This window comes from the organism of the source record quoted next, unplaced genomic scaffold, assembly GCF_019419815.1.
Source record: "Pyrus x bretschneideri cultivar Hongxiangsu unplaced genomic scaffold, Pyrus_bretschneideri_v1 Contig35, whole genome shotgun sequence".
Taxonomy (NCBI): Eukaryota; Viridiplantae; Streptophyta; class Magnoliopsida; order Rosales; family Rosaceae; genus Pyrus; species Pyrus x bretschneideri.
Genome location: NW_025999668.1, coordinates 3,568,465 through 3,595,356, shown reverse-complemented (window position 1 = coordinate 3,595,356; position 26,892 = coordinate 3,568,465). Strand labels below are relative to the sequence as shown.

Below are 26,892 nucleotides of genomic sequence, written 5' to 3'. Positions count from 1 at the left end.
TTTGGTTTCTAATTGCATGACTGTTGAAAAGAGTTATAAACATGGAGAAAAGTTTGATTTACTCTTGGTATATGCTTGGTTATGGTTATAATGTATGACTTCACATGCAATCATAAAAAAAAAAAAAATTAGTTATGTAACATGCTTGAAGGAAGGAACTCAAACAAACGCTACAACCCTGAGAGACTTGAGCCTATAACGTTCTTTGGAGAGTATAATCTGTGATTTCTTGTTTTCTAAAGTTGTTGCATGATCTCATTATTCTTTGCTTGGTTACTACTTAGAAGGCGTTTCATCATATAGTTCCAAATGCTAGAACTCATGCCCATTTCATTCAAAGCATGTTATTGATTTACATAACATATTCAAGATGAAGTTGTGTAATTGCCACCATAGCCAAATAACCTCACTTCCCATATTTCGTATATGTTGTAAGTTTTACCCCCGTTGAGCTTTGTTTAGCCTTTATTCTTTGTCAACCCACATTATCCTCACCTAGCCTAGTTTAGGACAATCCACACCTTTGTTCTTAGAAGATAGTGAGCATGACTTAAATGAATTCCTTTTGAGTTACATTATGCAAGAAAATGAGTGTGGGAGAAGGAATGCTTGTTCTTAAGTATGTTTTGAGTTTCAAAAGAAAAGAAAAACAGAAAAGAAAAGAAAGAAAGAAAAAAGAGCTTGAAAAAAAATGAAAGAATGAGTGATTGAAGTAAGGGCTCAAAACACCAATTCTGGCCCTAAATTGTCTCCCTTTTTGTTCCAAAGTTGAGTTTTCATTCAAAAGTGAATTCTAAGTTGATTCAATTGCCTTGCTCACTATTTCTTTAAGAACCTTTGTTTTCCATATCCTTTCTTTGTTATCCACACGCCCCAAGCCCCATTACAACCCATGACTTCAATCTTGAGTGTTATGTGTTTCAATTTGTGGAGTTTGAACTTTGTATGAGCATATGGTGTCACTGGTTCTCGCGTCTAAGTAGTAGCATTCCATTCATAAGATCATAATCTAAACATGCTTATTAACTCCAAAAATTGCGTTCTTTGTGATACATATATGTGAGTGTTCGTTTTCATGTTTACATCAATCTTCTCACATATGACTAGATTAGGGTGTGTAGTTAGAAAATCTGAGTGAAAATTGAGTGCATATCTTGTAAGGAATTGAGCAAATTCTCTAAGGCATGTTACTACATTCAAAACATGGCTTTAAATGCTTAATTGTGAACTAGTATGTGGTGACTATGATTAAGAATGTACTTAAGGGTAAAGATGGCTAAATTCTGTGGGAATAATAATTTTTAACTTGTCATGTGCATTGGAAATCCCTGAAACGATTGTTGGAAGGTGTAGGTTGTGTTTTACGTGTTTAGTGTCGTTTTGTTTATTTGTTTTTATTCTGTTTTGCTCGAGGACTAGCAAAAGATAAGTGTGGGGGAGTTTGATAGGAGCATATTTAGGTGACTTACTTAGCTTGTTTTCGTGCATCTATGTTGTTAATTCATAGTTGTTTTAGTAGTTTAAGCCATTTTCGTGTGTTTTTAGGTTCATATGGCTAAGGAAGCAAAAAGATGCATTTTGGAGCATTTTGGAGCAAAATTGGGCTTGGAATGGATAGCATATGATTGGAGCCAAAGTGTTGGACGAATTTGAAGGCCTTGTATTCATTTTGGACATAAAACAAAGGGCCTAGCCCATTCTCTCTTAAACCAACCCCAAGGCCATGCATTTCCTTCCAATTCCAAAGCCCACAATCACTTCAAAAGCCATGCAAAGAACCATCCATTCCATCAAAAACAATCCATCAATTCACATGCAAAACCACCATTAACACACATGCACCCAAACAAAGCCAACCTAGCTAACCCTACATGCATTCTTTATGCAACTCTTCATCATTCCACCATTCATTCTTTATTCCACAAACAAGTCACATGCATTTCCACCTTCCTACTTCATCATTTCACCACATTCTCCCTCTTTAACTCATTTCATTATTCATTCACTTTGCATTCATTTAATTCCACCCCACATGCACCCTTTATTCTTCATCATTGCAACCATGGCACATTTACACCAACAAAACAACTCCCATGCCATGGCCTACTCATATTCCCATTTCCTTTCCAACATCTCACATGCATTTCCACCTTCCTACTTCATCATTTCACCACATTTTCCCTTTTATTTCCACATGCAATTCTTCATCATTGCAGCCACAAACACCTTAAACAAATAACCATATACATCTCCACTCCTCCTATAAATACCCTTGCATTCATTCATTCACAAATCATCTCATTTCATACACAACACACCACAAACACTTCCATCTTCTCCCTAGCCGTGAGTATCTCTCCATTTTCTGCACCATTCCCTTCCATTTCTCCTCCATTTCTTCCATTTCCATAATCCCCCAATCCATTCAACACACCAACAACATCCCTTAGTCCTTGTGCCACAATAAAGAGGAAGATAAGAGGGCCTAAACGTTCATACAATTCACGTTTGAGTTGTTGGAATGTTTACGCGTTTCTTTGATTTCAATGTTTAAATTCAATTCTCTTTGTTTTGTAATATGAGGAATGGAAGAGAAGAGTGCCTAAACATTCATACAATTCACGTTTGAGTTGTTGGAATGTTTAGGTGTTTCTTTGATTTCAAAGTTATGAGGAACTAAACCCATTTTGGCTAGGGGTGATTTCAATACCATGATTATTTATGTAATATGAATTGATGAATTCCGGTTATGAATTCTTGATTCGTGAATGCAATTGGCTTAACTATTTGATGATTAACTTATTTGTGTTTGTTGATTGAGGGTCGACACTTAATTAGCATGCATGAGTATGTGGCTAAAGTTTAAGAAGGTTTCACATAATTGTTACTAACTTATACTTGAAAGTAGTGAATGTCGCTTGTCACGATCGCGTTAAGTTTAATTCTTAGCATGAGTAACATGATGTCATAGTTGCAAATGCTTTGTCAATGCTTATGGTTTTCATTATTCTTAATGATCTTCGATTGTATCTCTATTATGATGACATGTAGGGAACTTTTGAGAATGTTTTGGGTTGTCGAATGATGCCATCCAATCCAATAATATAAGGAAAATCTGAGGGTTAACTAGTGATGTCACGGTTAATTTGGGGCATTGTCGTTCATAATTCAATGAAGGAATAACTGGAAATTGATTCATATGCATAAATATCATGTGTGGAGAAAGAACCTCTAGCTAATTCACCAACCATCTTATTTCATCAATTACATTCTGTCTAGTTATTAACTTGTTTCGTTATTTCAATTTTCGTCAAACCTCAATCCCCCTTTTGCTTTAATGTTCAATATAGTTAGAAATCAATTTAGTTTGTGTTTTTAAAGCATTTTGATTCTTTTGGTTTGTCTTAGTGTTTTAACGTTTAGTTTCACATTCTTTGAGTCTAGTTTAGTGTTTTATATTGTTTTTACGTTTTTAAGTCAATTTAGAAGGTTTTAGCAAGCCCTCCTAATCCCCGTTCTAGAACGATCCCTCACTTATCCATTCTACTACAATTGTCAAACGAGGGTTTAATTTGAGTGTCAAGTAATTCTCGCATCACTTGACTAAACATACAAAGCAAATTCATTGGTTCGTGTAAGTACTGATAAAAGTTATCAATTTTTATCTAAGTGAGAATCGGAACCTAGATGGGTTTAGGCAGGCTAGGTGGCTGCCTAAATGGGTCTAGGTGCACTTTCTCAATTTTCAAAGGCTTAGAGACTAATTGGAGTAGTGATTAACCGCCTAACGCATAAATGATGCTAGATGGAGATTTTTAGAATAGTGCTCCATACAGAATATTTATAATCTTTTATACTCCCTGGTAAAGTGTGACAACCTATCTCTAATTTTACAGTTTTATGAATTTTAAAAAAGTGAATTTACAAAAATACCCCTGGAGATGAGATTGTTGACTTCATTGACAGTCTTTTTGGGACGTGTACGAGCTACTATTTTATCGTATTCTCGAAGTATTTGGCGGTAGGAATGCACAGACGTAGGCAGAATCGAATTTAGAGCTACGATAGAGATTTTATGGACTTACGAACGTGAAGAGTGATTTAATATTTTCATACTGGGAAGATATTTTGTAGGGTAAAGTACAAAAAATTACCTCAATTATTGGTGTCACGACACCTTCATACCTCATCTTTTAAAATTGACAATGTCATACCTCATGTTTAGAATTTGGTCTAATATTATAGCTTCTGTTACTTGGCCGTTTACTTTTCAGTTAAATGTCTGACGTGGCTTGATCTGGATCCTATTTTCTATTAAAAAATTGATAAATATTATTAAAAACTTAAAAAAATCATTTAATAAATTTTAAATATTAAAATAATAAAGAAAAGCAATTAAAAAAAAAAACCTTTTGTTCGTACCCCTTCCCTCACCCCCCCCCCCCCCCCCGGTGCCCCTTTTCTCTCTCTTCTCTCTCTTCTCCCCCATCTTCATTTTCTTCTCCCTTCCACCCATTCCTGCAACCCAGAAAAAAAAGGAGGAAGAAGAAGAAGAAGAAGAAGAAGAAGAAGAAAAAAAAAAAAAACCGAATCTGCAACCTAGAAGAAAGAAGAAGAAGAAGAAAAAAAAAAAAAAAAATCGAACCTGCAACCCAGAAGAAAGAAGAAGAAGAAAAAAATCTGTATCTGCAACCCTGAAGAAGAAGAATGAGGAAGAAGAAGAAAAAGAAGAAGGAAGAAGGAAGAAGGAAGAAGAAGGAGGAAGAATAAGAAGAAGAAAAAAAACAAAAAAAAAAACCCAAATCTGCAAAAGGAGGAGGAAAAAAAAAACCCAATTAAGTTTTTAATAGAAAGTGGGCCTCGAACCAAGCCACTTCAGCATTTAACTGAAAAGTAAACGACCAAGTAACGGAAGGTATAACATTGGACCAAATTCTAAAGATGACGTATGACATTGTCAATTTTAAAAGATGAGGTATGAAAGTGTCGTGACACCAATGGTTAAGATAGTTTTTTATACTTTACCCTATTTTGTATTGAATTGTGAGACACGTGGGGCTCACACCCTAATCCTACCCTATCCCATATCCTGACCTTCCAGAAATCTCGGTCTCTCCCCCTATTATTTTTCTTATTTTCAAACACTCTTCGCCCTGGTTTGGTACTGAGGTGATTTTTAAAAAAGCTGGTATCAAAAAGAGCTGGGAGTTGTTTTTGTGTTTGGTAAACATTCAGCTTCAGCTTTTTTTCACAGTTTTGGGTGAAAAAAAAAAAAACCAAAAACAAGAAGCTGCAAGACCCAACTTTGAAAAACCGGTTTTTTTTCACATCTGTTTTACATAAAAGTTTACCAAACACTATAATACTGTTTTTCTTTTTAAAAGCACTTTTACAAAAAAGTTTACCAAACACTCTGCTGCTTTATTTCACAGCTGCTTATTCTCACAGTACAGCAGAATCAGCTTTTTCTCAAAGCACAACAATACAAAACTAGCCATTCCTCTCTCTTCTAACTTTCTCATCCCCCACCTTCCAACTTTCAAACTCTCCACCCACTTTGTAAAAACCATGTTGAGGACCACCCAACATGATCATCATCTCTGTTGGCTCTCCCTCAGACCACCTGAACCATCAACCTCGCGGAAGACCACCTCCCTTGTACCCAATTATTCAGGACACCCAAATGGAACTACATATTGACTTTCATCACTGTTCATTCATCTCTTCGACCATGGTGAGCTTCAAGACTCCTAAAAACTTTCTTTGTTATAGCTTGATCTAGTCATATTTAACATTGAGTGTCGACTTGGTGAAGCTGGGAACGGAGGAACATAGGAGATCATTTTTCCAGATTTTTTTTTTTTTTAAGGAACCAACCATGGTCGTTAGACCACTTTCAAACCCCTTTTCCGACCGTCTGATAGGAGCATATTTATGCGCCTTAGTTAGCTAGTTCTTATGCATTTTTGTTATGTTTTATTCGTTAAAGTAGTCTTTTAAGCTACTTTCATGTGTTTTCAGGTTTAAAGGACATATTACATGAAATGATGCAATTGGGAGCTTTTGGAGCAAAACTGAGCTGGAATGTGGTGTATGCAAATGGAGCACGAGGAATGAACGAGGTTGAAGGTCAAAGGAGCTTAAGAAATGAAGAAATGAAAGTGAAGAGCAAGGAAGTCGGAATTGGTAACCAAAGTTTCTAAAGTTGGAAGTTTCTATTCTTGGAGGTTTCCATTGTCGTGAGTTTCTATTCTTGGCTTTGGGCTTTTAGATGACCTAAACCCTAACTCTTTATGGACCCTAAGCCTATGCCGCACCTAAACCCTAACCTTAGCCCATTTTAGAGCCATTGCCGTGGGCTTTAGCCCAAGTCCTTTCCCTTGCCATGCAAGGGGGGGCATTTTAGGCCCAAATCCATGCATTAAGCCCTTCACCCTAATTGGCCCAAATCTATGCATTAAGCCCTTCACCCTAATTCTTCCTCCTAATTAGTGCATCCCACCATTCCATTCCATAATTTCCATTAGTGCATCCCACCATTCCATTCCATAATTTCCATTAGTGCATCCCACCATTCCATTCACACTTAAATGCCCATTATCCCATTTTTTTTTAGCTTTTAATTCCACACCATCCCATTATCCTTTACATCCACTAAACCATGCATCCACATTCACCTAAATAAACCCTAAATTACATCCACTAAACCACCCATCCACCAAATACCTTAAACAAACATCCATTAACACCCATTCTCTTCCTATAAATACCCATTCATTCCATTCACCAAATCATCTCATTTTCCATTGCAATACACAAACACTTCTCCTTCCATTTCATACCATCACACAACCTATCCTTAAACCTTGTGCTACAACAACGAGGAAGAGAAGAGTGCCTAAACGTTCATACAATTCAAGTTTGAGTTGTTGGAATGTTTAGGTGTTTCTTTGATTTCAAAGTTTCATTTTAATTCTCTTTGTTTTATACGTATAAGGAATGGAAGAGAAGAGTGCTTAAACGTTCATACAATTCAAGTTTTGAGTTGTTGGAATGTTTAGGTGTTTCTTTGATTTCAAAGGTATGAGGAACTAAACCCCCTTTAGCTAGGGGGTGATTCGAAACTATGTTTATATTTGCAATATGAATTGATTAACTTTCGTTGGAATTTCATAAGTTGTGGATTCAATTTGTTTAACCGTTTGATTGATAACTTATTTATGAATGTTTATTAAGAATGCGCGCTTAATTTTCATGCATAAATATGACGCTAGAATATAAGTGATTTTCACCTAATCATTATGAACTTATATTCACAAGTAGTGGAGGTTGCTTATAAACAATCGTGTTAAATGAATTCTTGGCACGAGTTTCATGCTCATCATAGTAACGAATGCCTCGTCAACACTTATAGTTTTCATAATACTTAATGATCTTTGATTGTATCTTTATTGTGCTGTTCACGTAAAGGACTTTTGGAGAATGTTGTGAATTGCGTTGCGCAAACCCATCCAATTCATTAACTTAAGGAAAACTTGACGGTTAATTTAAGCGGACCTAATTAATCCGGAGTGTTGAGTTTCATAATTTATCGAAAGACCAACTGAGAATCAATCTTGTATGCGAGTATAACATGTGTGGAGAAGAACCCCTTAGCTAGCCTTCATTCCATTCATTCCATCACAAATTCATATTTACATTCCGCTTAGTTTGTTACTTTGTTTTGTTATTTCAATTTTCGTCAAATCAAAACTTTTTCCCCCCCCTTTTACTTTCTTGTTCTTTAGTGCTTAGAATCTGTTTAGTTTATGTTTTAAAGTATTTTGAATCAAGCCATAATCTTAAATTCGTCCAAAATTAGTTTTGAGTCTTTTGGTTTGTCTTAATGTTTTAAATTTTAGTTTTGCATTCTTTGAGTCTAGTTTAGTGTTTTATATTGTTTTTACGTTCTTAAGTCAATTTAGAAGGTTTTAGCAAGCCCTCCTAATCCCCGGTCTAGAACGATCCCTCACTTATCCATTCTACTACAATTGTCAAACGAGGGTTTAATTTGAGTGTCAAGTAATTATCGCATCACCGTCTACGACCTCCGTTGAGCTATGATTTTGGTATGATCCTGTTCCTCTCATTATGAACTTTAAATACATAGGTAGAACACTAAAAATGGCTAGGTATCGAACTAGTAATTAGCTCTGGAAGTTGGGATGAAATTTCCCAGATTCTAGAAAACTTGGACCCGTGGTCATTTGGCCTCGTTCAAGCCATTTTTTCAGCCAATACCGACCTTAAATCGGCCCAAATTTGGTATGGTTTTGTTCTTTACATTTCTAACTTAAAAATCGCTTTTGAATCACTGAATTTGGTTGAGAATTGAGCTCTACAAGTAGGACAAAAAACTTGCAACATCGCAGGTTTCGTAGAGAAGGCGAGTATTGTGGTACTCGTTGTGTGTGGGCATGCGTGGGTAGCTTCCTTGTGGCGGCGTGTGCGGCGGTGATGGGGTTCCTCGAAGTGCCGAACCCGAATCCACCCTCCATTTTTCGAAATTCTGTTGTTTGGTTATATTTCCATCAAGGGCTGCCATTTGGTTATGATGTGATTTGACGATCCGACCATTGGATCGTCACCAAACTTTATGACGTAATAGTACATAACATTTAAGGATATTAGGAGCTAATGGATCAGGAATTCGGTGTACGGATCTTCCCGAATTGGATTTGTAAGTTCGTAAAATAAGACGTTGATCGCCGCTTGAATTTGCAATTGGCGGAGATTCAACCGTTGGATCGTAATGAAATTTTAGTATGTTGTTTTAGAAGCTTAATGTGGATCTTTGGAAGTTTCAGATCAGAAATTCGAGATGCGGATCTTCCGGATCAAGTTACATAGGGTTGTGGACCTTACTGTCGACCTTTGACCGATGGTTGACTTTTGGTCAATGGGTTACAAATCATTCTAGAACATCCTTGGGGATGTATTTTATGTAAGTTACTTGTTCTATCAATAAGAATTCTGAGACGTGATTTGATAATTGTTCTGGGCGTCAATTGTTCGTGATGCCTCGATATGTGTGCTAGGAAGTTATAGTTCGGACTTCAGGTGAGTGGATCTTTTTCTTTTTATAGTGTTTATGTGTGTGTGTGTGTGTGTGTGTGTAAACTTTATAGTTTCCGCAAATGTTTTTGAATTGATTTATGCATATCATGCCATGATTAAATAATGTTATAAGAAATGTTGCGTTGTTGTGAAATGCCAAAATGATTCTACGGGATGCGTAGGTAAGTTTATGACGTTGATTAGAATCATTGTATTGTTATGGCATGCTTATATTCATGTAGCCTGCTCATCATTGCTACACCCAGGTGTTAGTGGTCAACCTAGGGTCAAGCTAGTCTTTCACGTGTTGTTCACATCAGCACCGCACGCTCGCTTTGGATCCAAGTAGGTGCTAGTCCTGCCGTACAGATTGTAATAGGCAATTCCGACTCGTATGTGACAACAAATAGTGCTAGTCTTCACATGATTGTAGCACTAGAGTGTATATTATTACACCTAGTCATGTTGTACAAGTCACACTAGACGACTCTGACTCGTGTGCTAGCATAGATTGATGATCAATAGGTTCAGTCGTACAGGTCGCATTAGGCGACTCCGACTGGTGTGCTAGCATAGGTTGTTGAGCACCTGATTTTAGTTATATTGTTGTTGAGATTTTATGATTTTGGGATATCATGCCTTATTTACGTTTTGCAGGCTATGGTCGGTATTTCATACTATACATAGTATGTATATTTTGGAAACTATATATGTTTTACGGCAAGGGGTTATAACATTTTCAAAGGTTTTTATTAAAACTTTATTTTCAGGCCCACTCACCCTTGTTTTTGCGCCCCTCCAGGTTTAATAGTTGGGCTTTTGTATCGACGAGGATTCTTGGCAAATCTTGGTATTGGAGATTACCTTCCACGGTATAATTCTCATTTTATCTCACTATACTTTACTTATGCTCTGACATCACGTATGAAATGAGTTCATTCCTGCTCACAACGCACTCTTATATTTAAGCAGTTTTAGGTTTAAATTTATTCACCATATCACTACACCTTATGACTTCGTTACCTTCTAGGTATTGGCCAACACACCTCGATTCGGAGTCTTAGTGAATATTCCAGATTGGGGTGTGTCATAAAGAGCAATAAGCTAAATTAGAAGCCCTAAAATCAATAACCTCATGAAATCAAAATCAAAACTAATTAATTGGAAGAAGAAAATGAAAATAGGAGTAGTGTCGGTATAGAATATTTTTCTTTTCATTGTATAGAATAATACTTATTATATTTTGTTCTTAATATCTGATATTCCGATCTGTTGCTATAATAATGTAGAATAAAACAATGTGTGTATATAATAATCTTCTAATTTGCATACCTCCTTTGTACTTAAAAAATAATAATAATCTTCTGATTTGCCAAACAATGTGTATATTTAAAGGAATGTCTTTATTTTATGTTTATAATAATAGTATAAATTCTCGTCCTTTGATTGATCCACATGATCAGAAGTAATGCTCTGAGCTACATGAACGCGTACTTTATATATGTTTTCCACAAAAACTTCAAATGCTTCTTTTGAAACGTGATCAAATTTTCTAGTGAATGAGAAAAATATTTCCATATTACTAGTTTATATCAACCCAATAAACAAAAAAAGATGAGAGGTTCCAAGTTCGATGCTCCAAGCTGATGAGTTTGTTCGACTGTGATTACGGGCATAGTGAAATTCCTCATAACCTCACTGGGCCCAAAAATGGTGAATAACCATAGCCACTCTTTTTCTATAGAATAAATTTTCTAGTCAATGAGAAAAATATTTCCATAGTACTAATTTATATCAACCCAATAGCCTTTAGTATATTTTATAAAAAACCTAAAGATTTAATATTTGTTGCAGTCATATTTAGAATAGGAATGTGATTGTGTAAATCCTAGGAGATATGGGAAAATATCTTATATTTCTATTAGGACTAGATTACCTATTAGATGTTGAAATCCTAAAGGGAAAGGTTTTTACCTATCCTACTACTATAAATAAAGGCACAATGGGGTGAATCAAACACACCTGACAATTAAATCAATCTCTCTTATCTCTTATTGTGGCTGGCTCCCCTTTCTCTCTCTAAACCCTAGATCGTTCAATCAAATAGGCCTACAACATGTTATCAGCATACTTTTGCCAGAAGCTAAGGAATTGACACATCGTAGGAGGAGGCTATCATCCACCAAAATCAAAGGCTTATTCGTTTTCTGCTAATTAAGTACACTTAAAATAAAAGAAGATATTTGAAACGTCCACGAAGCATGAAAACATTCCACATAATGCATGAACCCCTTTATGTTTATATTTTCCTTTATATATATATATATATTGTATATGTTTATATATTTATTTCATGCATCGCACAATTAAATTGTTATGTGGAATTTGTGAGTCAAACTATACAAAATAAATTAGAAGCATATTTCGGGTTTTTCCTAAACCCTAAGGGATTTTTGAAAAAAAAAAAAAAAAAAAAAAAAAGGGGATTGGACATGGTGCGGCATACCACCGCACCATCATTGTGGAAGTAGCCACCAGGCCTCGGCCTGGCACTCACCTCGGCAGGACCTGAAGTCCCATGCCCATCCTGCTGCATTGGCTTGCAGCTATGACACCAGCCTTTTTGAGGCTGGGCCTTCACTCGAACCCGCTTGCCAGCCTATAGGGATGGGTTTTTGTCCTCCCGTGCATCACCCACAAAGCCAGCTCCTGCTGGGCCTTGTCCCGTGCACCCTCCTTCGGCCCAAACGAAAATGCAGCTACGGTTGGGGGATTTTTTCCACCCAGTGGCCTGCAGCCATAACCCGAGGTCCTTTTTTTGGGCCTTGCCTTATACTCACCCAACCCATGCCTCTTATCCACGGCACCAAGCCCAAATTATTTTGGGGCTATATTTTCGATCCAATAATATTATTTTAATATTATCTAGCTTCTACAATCGACCCCGTATGGCCCGATTTATTGAATTAATTAAAAGTGACTTACAGTCTATTATTTTGATAATGAATCCAAAATTATTGACCTGAAGATCACTTTTGGACATTAACGATTCAATAATTTATTTCTATACTTTGAACCGTCACATATTTTCGTAATAACAAAGCTCTCACACTTGAGTTCCCGAAGAACCTCAAATCCATTATATTCAAATTAGTATATTGCATTCTGTGTTTCTTGCAGAAACCTCTCATTATGAACTAATTGTTGATAAAACTAAATTGAACCTGTAGTTTCAAATTTAGTGCCTTTGAAACTCGAAGTTTTCATTCAAAATATACCACATGAAACCTGTAGTTTTCATGCATAAATTAAACCAATACGTGTCTATAGAACCTATATGTTCTACGATATATGTCTATGGCTTACCATATGACTACTCACGTTTTTCCCTCTGTTTTAGGGAAATGTCGAACTTGAACAAGCTCAATTTCTCCGCTCTAGAAGTCTTTGGAGGAAACTATCTAAAAGGGTTTCAAGATGTGAAGCTCCATTTAATTGCAAAGGGCATTAGAGCCACCATCGAGGCACCTATCGCCAACAAACCTGTTGACGAAGCTCAAAAGGCTACTGCAATGATCTTCATTCGAAGACACATACATGATGCATTGCAGACTAAGTATCTTACTGAGGAGGACCCACACACCTTCTGGCTTGCTCTGGCTGACCATTTCGATCACCAAAAAGACATATACTTGCTTAAAGCAAGACACGACTGGCAGCATCTTTACTTCCAGGACTTTAAGTCCGTGAATGAATACAACTCTGAAGTTTGTAGAATTCGCTCTTTGTTGAAATTCTACAAAGTGGAACTAACCGAATCAGATCTCTTGGAGAAGACCTATTTAACCTTTCATGCCACCAATATTGTCCTGCAGCAACAATATAGGGCACAGAAATTTGCCAAGTTTTCGGATTTGATCTCTGTTTTACTTCTCGCTGAAAAGTAGAACTAGCTTCTGATGAAGAATCATCAAGCTCGACCTACTGGCTCGAACGCCGCGCTTAAAGCGCATATGACCTATTTTAGCAGCCATCAACGACGAAAGAATCGTTGTGGTCGTGGCAATAGGCGACAAGTTGGGCCAACAGAGTACCGTACCTAAGGGAAAAAATGTGACCCAACAGCGTCCACCACTCGCCCCTAAGGCCCCAAACTTTAAGAACAAGAGCAAAGCTCCCATTCAACCCGCTTATACTGAACTGGACATGTGCTATCGTTATGGATCAATGGATCATTGGTCATGCGTATGCCGAGCTTCCCCTGAGGCTATTGCCAAGTATCATTTCTGTCGTGAGTCTAACTTTGCATATGTGGATCATCCGGAAGATGGAACTACATCAATGGAGATATCGGATTTTCAGGAGGCGTCAGTGCCTATGGATGAATAAATTAGACATGTTTTTAGGGTGTTTACACCTAGTGGTTGAACCCACTAGGAGTGGCTAGCCCTACCCCCTATTTTGCTAGGTTTATGGTTTAATTTTGAACAATTTTCCTAAGTATTTGGAATAATTTGTTTGGTTTTGGTTTGTTTTGAATTATGGATTGTTATTTGAATGGATATTATTCTCTCGAATTGCTTAATTGAATGAATGGACTTATATCTATGCATATGACCAATTCAATCAATTTATTTCTAGGTATGTCTAGTGGGGAAGTTAGTTGTCTGGCAGATAGTGCAACCACGCACACCATCTTGCATGAAAAACACTATTTTACTAACTTCATACCCAACAAAGCTCATTTGACAACTCTCTTAGCCTCATCCAACCTGATTGAAGGATACAGAAAGGCACGTATCATGTTGTACAATGGTACAATTCTGACCATTAAGGAAGCACTCTATTCTCCACGTTCTGAAAGAACGTTGCTGTGTTTTAGAGATATTCAAGATAATCAATATCATCTTGAAACCACTGAAGATCATAGTTCTAAATTTCTTTGTATCACTTCGTATGGATATGACCAAAAGCATATTCACGAGAAGTTGGAACGCTTGCCAAGTGAGTTGTACATCACAACCATTTGCGGCATAGAAGCCCACAGTGTGGCCGGCCCTATGCTTGAGTTCCAGGACACTTTGTTGCTTTGGCATGACCGTTTGGGACATCCTAGACGTGACATGATGCGCTGTATCCTCAAATCTTCACACGGACATAAGTTACATCCTTATGTTGGACTCCCGCCATGCAAAGTGTATTCTTTAAGGAAGTTGAATACTCAACCCTCATATACAAAGATTATTCACGACCCCCCTAAATTTATTCAGAGGATTCAAGGGGACATTTGTGGACCTATCCAACCAACCTGCGGACCATTTAGATACTTTATGGTGTTGGTTGATGCATCAACATGATGGTCACATGTTTGCTTGTTGTCCACACAAAACGCCCCGTTCACTAAACTCCTAACTCAAATCATTAAGCTAAGGGCTCACCACCCTGATTATCCGATCAAGTCGATTTGACAGGATAATGCTAGAGAGTTTACGTCACAGACTTTTGATGATTATTGCATGTCACTAGGGATTGATGTGGAACATCCTGTGCCCTATGTTCACACCCAAAACGGCCTGGCAGAAGCTTTCATAAAGCGCCTTCAATTGATAACTCGAACTTTGGTTATGAGAACCAAACTGCCGGTATTTGCCTGGGCCTATGCAATATTGCACGCAGCTATGTTGGTCCACCCGAGGCCCAGTACTACCCAACCACATTCACCATTATAGTTGGTCACTGGATACAAGCCTGACGTCTTGCATTTACGGGTGTTTAGGTGCGTCATTTATGTGCCAATAACGCCGCCGCTATGTACCAAAATAGGTCCTCAGAGAAAAATGGGAATCTATGTCAGTTATGATTCGCCATCAATTGTTTGATACTTAGAACTCTTGACAGGATATCTCTTTACTGCACGTTTTGCGGATTGTCATTTTGATGAGACAGTCTTCCCGTCTTTAGGGTAAGATAACCACGTTAACGTTCCTGTAAAACGCCGCAAATTGTCGTGGTATGCTCCCACTATGTCTCATTTAGATCCTTACACTGCCCAGTCTAAAACTAAGGTGCGACGAATTATAGATCTTCAGAGCATTGCTCAAAGCATGCCAGATGCTTTTAATGATCTAGCAAAGGTGACAAGATCACATATACCCACTGCAAACACACTTGCAAGGATAAATGTACGTGTATGTCAACAACCCGTCTGGGAAGGCCAGACTGTCACCGAAAGTGGGGAGGCCGCATTCTCCACGCGGCAAGGTACATTAGCGGTTAACCAATCACCTGCTCTGACCAAGAAGTGTGGCAAACCCCTTGGTTCAAAGGATTCACAACCCTGGAGGAGGAAAATGGCACCAACTAGTAACCCTAGTTTGAATCCGATTACGGTGATGCTTCAGATAAAACATGTCGGCCTCCAGAGAATCGTGAGATTTCGGTCCATTACACAGTTTTGGATGAGGTTTGGAATAGGAATGAGATAATCGTCAATGATGCATTCTCGTACTTAATAGCTACTAACATCATGCTTAGCAATGACATTAAACCACGTTCCGTCGATTAATGCCGACGTAGAACCGATAGGTCAAACTCGAAACAAGCAATCCAGGTCAAACTCGATTCGCTCGCGAAACGTAAGGTATTTGGACCTATCGTTCCTACACCACCACATGTGAAGCCTGTTGGCTACAAGTGGGTTTTCGTGAGGAAGTGTAATGAGAAGAATGAAATAGTGCGATATAAAGCATGCCTTGTAGCTCAAGGCTTCTCTCAGCACCTTGGGATTGATTACGAGGAGACGTATTCCCCCGTAATGGACGTTATAACATTCCGCTACCTAATCAGTTTGGTAGTTTTCAAAAAACTGAATATGCAACTTATGGATGTGGTAACCGCGTATCTCTATGGGAATCTAGATACGAAAATATACATGAAAGTTCCAGAAGGACTTCCATTGATTGGCTCAAATAGTTCTAGACCACAAAACACTCTCTCAATTAGGTTGAGGAGGTCACTCTACGGATTGAAACAATCTGGGCGGATGTATAACCATTTAAGTGAATATTTGACAAGTCAAGGTTATGTGAACAATGAACTATGCCCATGCATGTTCATAAAGAAGTCACATTCCAGATTTGCAATCGTTGCAGTTTATGTCAATGATATGAATCTCATTAGGACTCCCATATAGCTTGAGGAAATTGCTACACACTTGAAATCGGAATTTGAGATGAAGGATCTTAGGAAAACTCGATATTGGCTCGGCCTGGAGATCGAGTATTGTTCGGATGGAATCCTAGTACATCAATCGAACTACACCCAAAAGGTGTTACGTCGTTGTAATGAGGATAAAGAGAAGCCTTTGAGTACACCCATGATCGTTCGAACTCTAGATGCTCAACGAGATCTCTTCCGTCCAAAGAAGGATGAGGAAGAGATTTTGGAATCCGAAGTTCCTTACCTAAATGCAATTGGGGCTTTATTGTACTTGGCTCAGTGCATTAGACCTGACATCTCATTCGCTGTGAATTTATTAGCTAGATACAGCAATGTCCCCACACGCAGGCACTGGAATGGTGTTAAAGACATTTTCCACTACCTCAAAGGCACAACGGATTTGGGCTTGTTCTATACCCACGAATCTCCAAATGTTGCCGCGCCCTATGGTACTCGAATTGATTCTCACCTTGTTGGTTATGCAGATGTTGGATATCTGTCTGACCCTCATAGAGCACGTTCTCAAACATGTTATGTCTTTACCGTTGGAGACACCGCTATATCTTGGAAGTCTACTAAGCAAACGCTAGTTGTAACTTCGTTTAACCATGCTGAGATTCTCACCCTACATGAAGCATCGCGTGAGTGTTTTTGGCTGAGAGAAGTTATGGGACATATTTAAAGCACTAGTGGTCTTACATCAGTCGTTAACCTTCCTTCAACGATCTTTGAAGACAATGCAGCATGTATCGAGCAGTTGAAGAAGGGATACATTAAGGGAGACAACACCAAGCACATAGCGTCAAAGTTCTTTTACTCACACCAACAGCAGCAACATCAGAACATTGAAGTCAAGCAAATCCGTTCCCAGGACAACCTGGCTGATCTCTTTACCAAGTCGTTGCCCAAGTTTACTTTCAAAATCTTGTCCAAGGAATCGGTATGCGTAAATTATCTGAGTTGAATCGCTTGTAGTTCTCTTATTTAGAAGTTATATCTAACTCAGGGGGAGTATCTAGAAGCACACTCACATGATTTTAATGTACTCTTTTTCCTATGATTATGAGCATTTTTTCCACTGGGTTTTTGCTATCTAACAAGGTTTTAATAAGGCACCCATCCTGGGATAATCATACTCCGTTGAGTTCTCTACCTTCATCCAGTTTGATGTTTGTTTAAAAACATTATGCATACTTCTCACTCTTCTCCTTAGTCTATGGGTTTTCCTAATGCCTTGGGTTTTACCATAGCAAGGTTTTGTGAGTTTTACTACAAATGCATACTTCACTTAAATTTGAGACTCGCGATCACCCATTATGCCGATGACTTCATCAACTATTCTGCCTTATATGCTGAAGATCTGATGCGATGGTTTGTTGAGTATGTACACACTCAAAGGGGAGTGTTACAGTCATATTTAGAATAAGAATGTGATTGTGTAAATCCTAGGAGATATGGGAAATTATCTTATATTTCTATTAGGACTAGATTACCTATTAAATGTTGTAATTCTAAAGGGAAAGGTTTTTACCTATCCTACTACTATAAATAAAGGCACAATGGGGTGAATCAAACACACATCACAACTAAATCAATTTCTCCTCTCTCTTATTGTGGCCGGCTCCCCTCTATTTCTCTAAACCCTAGATCATTCAATCAAATAGGCCTACAACAATATTTTCTATATCTAAACCCTTTTACTATTTTTTTGATCACTGTATTACACTTCTATTAAATTTTGTCTCTCTCTTGAAATTTTGCTCTTGTTTAATGTTCTTCTATGACATTTGTACCATAATAGATTATATTTTTTTCTAATGAAGTTTTTCCCGATTTCACTTTTGTTATAAGAAAATAACTACTAAAAGTAGACAACGATGTTCAATTTTTGTATCCTTGTAATAGCTAGATAATGATGTTAAATTTTTTTCATACGCAGATAGTGGTGTCTAACGACTCGAATTTTTTTTCGTAGGAATATAATAATGTGTTTTTTTGTCATAGGTAGATAATAATGATATGAAATGCCTTCGTCATATGTAGAGAAGTACTACTAGTAGATAAATTATTCAATATTTGTACCTTTGTTATAAGTTGATAAGGATGCTAAGTATTTTTTTTCACACGTAGACTCCAATTTTTTTTTTTTTCATATATAAATAAGAGTTTGAAGATCTTAGTCATAGGTAATTATCATTGTTAATAATTCAAAATTCAAATTAGGAAAAAGAAGAATGCATAAATTAAGAATTTTAATTAAATCTTATAGTTAATGAAGGGCAAAATAGATAAAAGCAAGTGAAAAGGAGTTTTACTAAAGTTGTGCATGTTGATTGGTCTATATGGAAATACCTAAAACAATAATGTTAGAGAGTTTTATAAAATAATACAAGGCACACCGACTCTTATAAGTTTGTGGTTGGCCCAAATAGAAACTTGTATTTGATACGTTGTTTTGTTCTTAAGTGTCGAGTCATATCACTTGAGATCTAAATGGGGGAGCTCAAGTCTTTACGCTTAAGATTTGTGTATTTATTTATATTTCGTATCATCTCCACTATTGTAATTTTTAACGATTTAAAACATGCCACATCACGGACAAATAAGTTTTGAAGTATAAGCATTGACGCAAATTCTTCCTTTGCATGTTGTTCTTCATTATTTGCGGGTTTCAAATTATTGTTGTTCATGTTTTGTAAATAGGAGACTAAGATTATGACAATTTAAACCATTGGATGAACGCCAACTGTTATAGCAGCTGTGATGTTTAAGTTGTCTATGTGTTGTGCACGTGACTGAAGCCTTGTTGATGTATGTATAACAACTTATTTCCTCACACTTTTAGTGTGATATTGATACTGAATCCAATCAAATCCAAGGAGCAACTTACTCCACTTTTTATCCTTCATTGTTCTCTGCAATTCAAGCTTGCTGAGTTCATCAATTTCTCAGTGATTTCTACTATAAAACTCACCAAAACAATTCATAAACCTATACAAAACTAACATGGCCTCAGAGTTTGGTTCAATTTGAATCAAGGGATGTGATACTGTGATTTGATTTTGTCTAGGTTCTTAACGAAGAACTCAGTTGAATCAAAGAGCAAAATGGCTGGATCTGGTGTTGAGCTTCGAGCTCCAATCTTCACTAAAGCCAACTACAACTTCTAGTGTATTAGGATGAAGACTATCTCCAAATCCTATAATCTATGGAAATTTGTAAATGGAGGTGTATTAGTAAGATTGAGAGTCAATCTAGAATTTCAATATCCTCGTTGCTAATGTCATAACTCGTTTGGAAAGTGTTTTTAAATTACTGAAAAATGTTTTTAGATAAAATATTTTTGGGTTCCAAAACCACTTGGCACTTCAAGTACTTTTTCAAGATTAACTTGCATTTTTATTAAGTACTGATTTCAAAAACATTTTTGCTAAAATCGTTTTCAGTCTAAAAGTGAATTCAATCATTTAAAAGTATTGCTCAAACATGCCCCTAATGTACTAGTTTGTATTTGATTATTAATAAGAGAAAATTAGAATCCCTTACTGTTTTTATATATGATTTATATTAAATATTTGTGCCTTTTTAAAATTTGATTAAAGTGCTTTGACCAATAGTAAACTCTAAAAATTATTTTTGACTTTATCCTTTTATGATGCACTTTTCCTTATTTAATGGAGATATTTGTAATTAAACTATATTTTCTCTTCTTCCAAATATGTTTTTTCGATCACAGTTTCCATTTTTTTTTTTTTGGTTATTCAAACATTTAATATTATTTCTTTTCCTATTTTCTTTTTCAAATTGTAAATCCCACATCGCCCAAGGGAGTGGATCCTATAAGCCTTATATGTATATTTTCATCTTTACCTAACACGAGGCCTTTTGGGAGCTCACTGGCTTCAGATTCCATTGGAACTTCGAAGTTAAGCGAGTGCGCGTGAGAGCAATCCTAAGATGGGTGAACCATTGGGAAGTTCTCGTGTGAGTTCCCAGAAACAAAACCGTAAGGGCGTGGTCAGGGCCCAAAGCAGACAATATCGTGCTACGGCGGAGTCAAGCTTGGGATGTGGCGAGGCCCGGGTCGGGATGTGACAATTTGTTATCAGAGTCAATCCCTGGCCGGAAGTGTGCCAACGAGGATGTCCAGCCCCTGAGGGGGGTGAATTGTAACATCCCACATCACCCAAGGGAGTGGATCATGTAAGCCTTATATATATATATATATATATATATATATATATATATATATATATTTCCATCTCTACCTAACACGAGGCCTTTTGAGAGCTCACTAGCTTCGGATTCCATTGGAACTTCAAAGTTAAGCGAGTTCACGCAAGAGCAATCCTATGATGAGTGACCCACTGGGAAACACGATATTGTCCGCTTTGGGCCCCGACCACGCCCTCACGGTTTTGTTTCTGGGAATTCACACGAGAACTTCCCAGTGGGTCACCCATCATAGGATTTCTCTCGCGCGAACTCGCTTAACTTCGAAGTTCCAATGGAATCCGAAGCCAATGAGCTCCTAAAAGGCCTCGTGCTAGGTAGAGATGGAAATATACAGATAAGGCTTGCAGGATCCACTCCCCTGGGCGATGTGGGATGTTACAATCCACCCCCCTTAGGGGCCCGACGTCCTCGTCGTCACACTTCCGGCCAAGGATTGGCTCTGACACACCCCGACCGAAATCAAGGTGTGCTGGCCATTACGTGAGGGTGACGTAGCCATGTGCACAGTGCGGAAGCAATAATAATATAAGAAATGCGAATAAATAAAAACCAAACTAAATAGAGCACTAGATAAGATAAGGTGCAAGACGAAATAAGTGTGAATTCACAACCAGAGTATAAGTAGCCTAAGTATAGTCCACCAGGATGAATACTAATTATACAATAATACTAATTATACAACACCGAAGGTAATCTTATGATGGTGATAATCTGTCAGAGTTGCCGTGGATTCCTCACAAGCCACCAAAAGCACTCCTAACTAGAACCTGGAGCGGCGCAAAACAGAAAGTGTGAGTGGGCAAAAACAAAGCTTTTCAAAACCATTTCAATTACCAAAGATAGTAACCCCTAGCCATAAAACCTGTATAATTCCCCAGAAAATAGAATATATATCTATACCACAACCATGCTCAGAATAACAAAATTCACAAATATGCCATGTCGAATATCTCAGCATAAAAATATGCAAGCCAGGTGATATAAATCAATGCAAATGATATGTCAGCAGGAGTCACCTAACTTGACCTGTACGGCTAAATCTATAGCTCATTTATCTAGCTGGAGTCACCTAATGTGACCTGTACGGCTTAAATCCACATCTCAACAAATATACCTGCACATGAGTTGGAACCACCTAAAGTGGTATGTACGACATGACTGGGTGTAAATAAATACGCTCAAGTGCTACGATCACGTAAAGACTGTGCGAATAATCGTAGGTCACCTATGAGTCGAAACCACCTATAGTGGTCTGTACGACAGGAATGTGCACCTAACTTGGATCCAAGATAAGCGTATGGTGCGAGAGGTGAACATCATGTGAAGGACTGTGCCCTAACCACGGGCGGGAGCACTAACACCGGGTGCAGGTTTATGAGCTCTCAACACATCTCACATAATCATCAATTCACATAAATAGTCTACAAATCACCTGGTACTTACCTGAGCGTCCACCGCGTCAAATCACAATATGCACATATCATACAAATTCATAGTCTAAGCATAAATCAATAGACATGGCATTTCAAACATAATTTCATTTAAATCGATTTTCTGGGAAAAATCTCAAGTATATAGGTATATACGAAAAACCAAAAGCCCACTCATTGGTATGTGGAAGGGTCGTAGCCCCCAAGCCTCGATTGACTGCGCTCGTTCGGAGGATAGGTCTCACCTATATGCGAAACAACTATATAAAAGTTAATTTAAAGCACATAAACGAAACTAGCTAATAACTTCTCATACATTGCTCAAATGGGGTGTTTGAATATACCAACGTGATTTACTCAACACCACAAACATCGCCATATTTTAAAAATAATTTTTGGACCACCCATGCACCGCCACGCGCAGGCACATGCTTGGCACACTACGGAAACCCTAATGGCATTAGGGAATATTCTGTCCAAAAATGGAATAAACTGTTAAATATACTTGATGCCGTTAGTAACGCCGTTAGTATATTCCGTCAAAGTTGACGGAATATTCTTCGTCTTCTCCGGCGATCAAATTGTAACATCCCACATCGTCCAAGGGACTGGATCCTGTAAGCCTTATATGTATATTTCTATCTCTACCTAGCACGAGGCCTTTTGGGAGCTCATTGGCTTCAGATTCCATTGGAACTCTGAAGTTAAGTGAGTTCGTGCGAGAGCAATCCTAGAATGGGTAACCCATTGGGAAGTTCTCGTGTGAGTTCTCAAAAACAAAACCGTGAGGGCGTGGTCGGGGCTCAAAGTGGACAATATCGTGCTACGGCAGAGTCGAGCTCGGGATGTGGTGGGGCTCGGGCCGGGATGTGACATAAATGGTTGGTGATCAACATAAAAGCTTCATGTAATTTTTTCAATTTTTTTTTTTGTGAAATTATATTTTTTTGCTGTTTTTTTAAGTATAGTTGTTGACAAATTATTACTAGGTACAATACATTACGTATATGTTATCTGCGAGTGCGTTTGAATTTACAAAAATCATTAATTGGTACGTTTATTTGCAAGTTTGGTATGTTTGATTTGATATATATTGTTAATATTGGTACATTATTTTTATTTTGGTACGTTTTATTTTGTACACATTGTGTATTGGTACATTTATATTATTCTCAATCCTATTTTCTCTTAACGTACTAAAAAAAAAACTTATTTCGATTTTGGGGGATTAAAAAATATTTTAAACTATTTTGGAAAGAAAATATCTTAAATTATAGATAATTATTGCTAAATTGTAGTATTATTGTGAAAATAAATTGAATCTAACCAACTTTTTTTTTACCATTATCTCGAACGGATGAGAGTAATCAAAAAGTTAGATTATAGGAAATTTGTTACAATATAATGTGCATATAGCACCAAAATTATGCAAAAAAAAAAAGTTTAATCAAATCACTAAAAGGTATGAATGTTTGATCTAGAAAATTCAGAACTGAGACGTCTATATCAAAAGATCTCTTAATAAATCAGTTTATCATTTGAGAAAAAATATTATCAAGATTAGCGAATTTAAATGACAAAAAAGGGTCTTCCAAAAAAAATGACAAAAGGGGCAAGATTGATTTTGAAACGAGAATAAATTATAACGAAAAGCCAGACGGCCAACCAATACAAGCAGCATGAAGATGAAGAGCATTTTTAATAGAACAGAAGAGACACATGAATCCAAGTAAAATCATAGTTTTTTTTTTTTTTTTTTTTTTTTTTTTTTTATTAAGCAAATGATAATGTTTACACTAGAGGATAGAGGAGTGCTGGGCTAAGCCTCACAATAAGCTAGTAATAATACGGTTCAAATTTACTTTTGCCAAAAATCAAACCTAAGACCTCTTACTTACAAATGAAGAGAAATATTATTAAACCGTAGTACTAAGTGGCAGGAAAAACGAGAATTAAAGCCCCAAATATTAATGTGTAGCCCCTTGGAAAGAGAAAATTACAATACAAATACGTCTTTATTTATATTGTATTTTGAATATAAATAATTATTAGAATACAAATACATGTTTAAAGTAATTAACTAATTATTAGAAGGGGCGTAAATATATTAGCTTAGAATGAACCGAGCATAATATTTGCCTTAATTAGATCCACCATATCAAATGTTTACTTCCATTTCTTGAACTTGCCCCCAAAGGGCTTGCCATGCTTAAATTTCCCGTGCTTAAATTTGCCATGACCGCCGTAGCCGTGGCCACCCCCGTAGCCGTAGCCCTGGTAACCATGGTAAGCGCCATAGCCATGGGGTGCCCCAGCGCCATAGCCATGGGGTGCCCCAGCTCCATGCACAAGATGGTTAGCACCATACGGAGCAGCAGCTGCGGCAGCACCCCCAGCTAACATCCCTCCCATTCCCATGCCAGTTCCATGCCCTGTACGTAATAATCTTTCAGTCACCAAGAACACAAAAATATATAATATATATTATACTTTAATTTCATTTTAGTTGGTTCTTCATATATGATGATGACTAGCTGGAAGAAAATTAAGAACATTACCTGATAAATATCGATGCAAAGTGAGAAAATTATTATTGGTACTTCAAAATTTTCAGTGTACAGTCTAAACTTTCTATATCTAGAAAGAAAAATACGCTTATAAGAAATGTGCAAATGAGATTTTTAAAGTGTTAATAACAATTTTCTTTCAAAATTTTATACCTATGTATTTTCTGTTGTTTAATCATTGTGTCTAATTTTTTGTCATGCAAACTACTAAAAATGTGGTCTCCATAATATTTTCCTTTATATATTTCTCTTTTCTCTATCTCTTCCATTGAAAATGAGGAGGGGGGCTCAGCCATTTGATTAATATACCCATGAATATTATTGGCCTATAATTTTGTAGAGTGCCCAAATATACATAAATTCAAAATTATTATGAACCCAGTAAACCATAAAGTTAAAAAATAGATTAGGGACAACCGTGATGTGATTCGATTGCATGCAGAATGAGAAGACGCTGAAGTACCTGAATAACCGGGTGGAGGGTAGGAGGTTGGTGGATATCCCCCATAAGAAGGATACGCAGCTGGAGGGTACCCCCCTGAAGTAGGGTATGATCCACCACCACCATATGCTTGCGGGGGATATCCATATCCTTGTGGAGGGTGTGATCCACCACAACCATATGAAAATAGTCCTTTCTCACTTGTCTCATGTTTCTCGTGCTTTCCACCTCCCATCTTCAAGTACGTAAGATTGATGCCTACCTGCATATCATTATTAAAAAATTACTGGAGAAAATGAAAAATAAAATAAAACAAGTAATTATAAAACTCGTCAACCATAAAATGACACCTTGAAAAATTCATCACTACGTATTTTACGTTGTGTTTCATAGATAAAATGACCATCTAGTACTTGTCAAATGGGAGGCACCGTAAGTCATGATTTTACTTAATTCATGGTTTAAGGAACATAACATGTTAGAGAATTTTATTGTAACATATCATAGATAATTGCAACAATATATTGTTATGCTTAGCTAATAATAATAAAAGATATTATCCCGGGACCAATTTTCTACACTCATTTTGTGTGTGGTCTCTTTGTGACATCGATCATTGATTGGCACGTATTAAGTTTATGACAACAGATTTAAGAAGAATTAAGTTTATGAACACATGTCAATCAATTATAAATGTCACAAAAGCCACACACAAAATGGGTGTAGAAATTTAAACTCATTACTCTGGGACCAATCTTCAAAACCCTAGATAAAGAGAATTCTTTCCAATTAAGCAGTACGTAAATCTCTAAACATTTGCATGCGTTAGTATATCTCATGAGCTTATATATAACCAGCCATTAATCTTCAAATAATAAGAAATCCATGTTCATATATAAATCATTAGATATATATATATATATTAATGCAGAAACAGAGGACAATAACTAGACATTAGAGAGAGAGAGAGAGAGAGAGGTGGCTCACAAACGGTTGTGTGGGGACTGTTAAGTTTGCCCTAAGCAGTACTCAAAAGCAAACGTGTAGGTGTGGAACTTGAAAGAAATGAAGTGTATATGTAGGGATCGTAAAGTAAACAAGTATATATTCTTATCACTTTGATACCAATTAATTAAAATGAGATAATGATAGATAAGATTCCATAAAGTTGATGCACTGCGTTACTTCAACGCATGTGCTTTATTCTATGCCCTATATAGTAAAGGACCACTAACATTTAATAACTTGTAGTTTTTCTAGTAGAAGAAATTTTTAGTTGTGATGGGAATATAAGTGGTACACTATATATTTTAATAAAAATGGTGAGAAATTTTATTTTTTAAGTTATTAAATTTTGAGCACACATATCCCACCATTTGTTTAATGACACGTAATGTACCATCTCGTATATCAATCACACCGTAAAAGATAAAAAGTTATGCTAATTTCATAGGTCCTTTTAATTAAAATGCCTAAATTCAAATTTTCAATAAAAAAATTACAGAGTCAGTTGGCACACGTATGTGCCTATGGACTAGTATCATTTGATTGTAGTCCCCACACGTGTAATATAGGAACTTGTATGTCTGTCGAATATGGAAAGAAGAATCTCACATACACCTGCCTAAATTGGAATAACTTTTAGAAAGTACGATCATCCATTCGATCATATTTTCGTGTTGATAATTTTTCTATTGACAAAAATGTGTCATCTACAAAAATATATGATATTTTTAATAGAAAAATAAATGTATTCATATAGACAAATCTCGAATATTACTGCTTCTAGAACGTCCGAAGAGAAAAACATTTTTCGTAACCGTGGGTAAAGACATATCCCAAATAAAGTAATCATGAATGGAATGGCCATAGCTAATAATGACATCATCAAAAAACTTTGCCT

The 26,892-nt window shown here is 36.9% G+C and overlaps 2 protein-coding genes across 3 annotated transcripts; one reads left to right on the top strand and one right to left on the bottom strand.

Annotated features, from left to right (window-relative positions):
• The first annotated feature begins 12,500 nt into the window (after positions 1 to 12,500).
• Positions 12,501 to 13,043, top strand: LOC103965028. The gene has a single exon (XM_009378046.2). The coding sequence runs from the start codon at positions 12,501 to 12,503 to the stop codon at positions 13,041 to 13,043; it is 543 nt and encodes a 180-aa protein (XP_009376321.2).
• A 10,933-nt stretch (positions 13,044 to 23,976) lies between these two features.
• On the bottom strand, positions 23,977 to 26,035 carry LOC103965005 (glycine-rich protein A3). Of its 2 annotated transcripts, XM_048591822.1 has the most exons (4): positions 25,977 to 26,035; positions 25,141 to 25,251; positions 25,011 to 25,050; positions 23,977 to 24,412 (listed from the first exon to the last, which is right to left on the bottom strand). In XM_048591822.1, exons 2-4 carry the CDS (start codon positions 25,222 to 25,224, stop codon positions 24,147 to 24,149), a joined length of 390 nt encoding a protein of 129 aa, XP_048447779.1. In that variant the 5' UTR covers positions 25,225 to 25,251; positions 25,977 to 26,035; the 3' UTR covers positions 23,977 to 24,146. The 2 variants fall into 2 exon arrangements, with proteins under 2 accessions (XP_048447779.1, XP_009376296.2); XM_009378021.2 differs by having other exon boundaries at positions 25,011 to 25,251.
• Positions 26,036 to 26,892: the final 857 nt, after the last annotated feature.

Bases quoted from the DNA above. Each gene is read 5' to 3' on its own strand.
- LOC103965028 (XM_009378046.2), top strand. From the start codon at position 12,501: ATGTCGAACTTGAACAAGCTCAATTTCTCCGCTCTAGAAGTCTTTGGA.
- LOC103965005 (XM_009378021.2), bottom strand. From the start codon at position 25,224: ATGGGAGGTGGAAAGCACGAGAAACATGAGACAAGTGAGAAAGGACTA. The intron at 24,413-25,010 runs GTACTTCAGCGT...TATTACGTACAG, and splicing joins CCCTCCACCCGGTTATTCAG to GGCATGGAACTGGCATGGGA.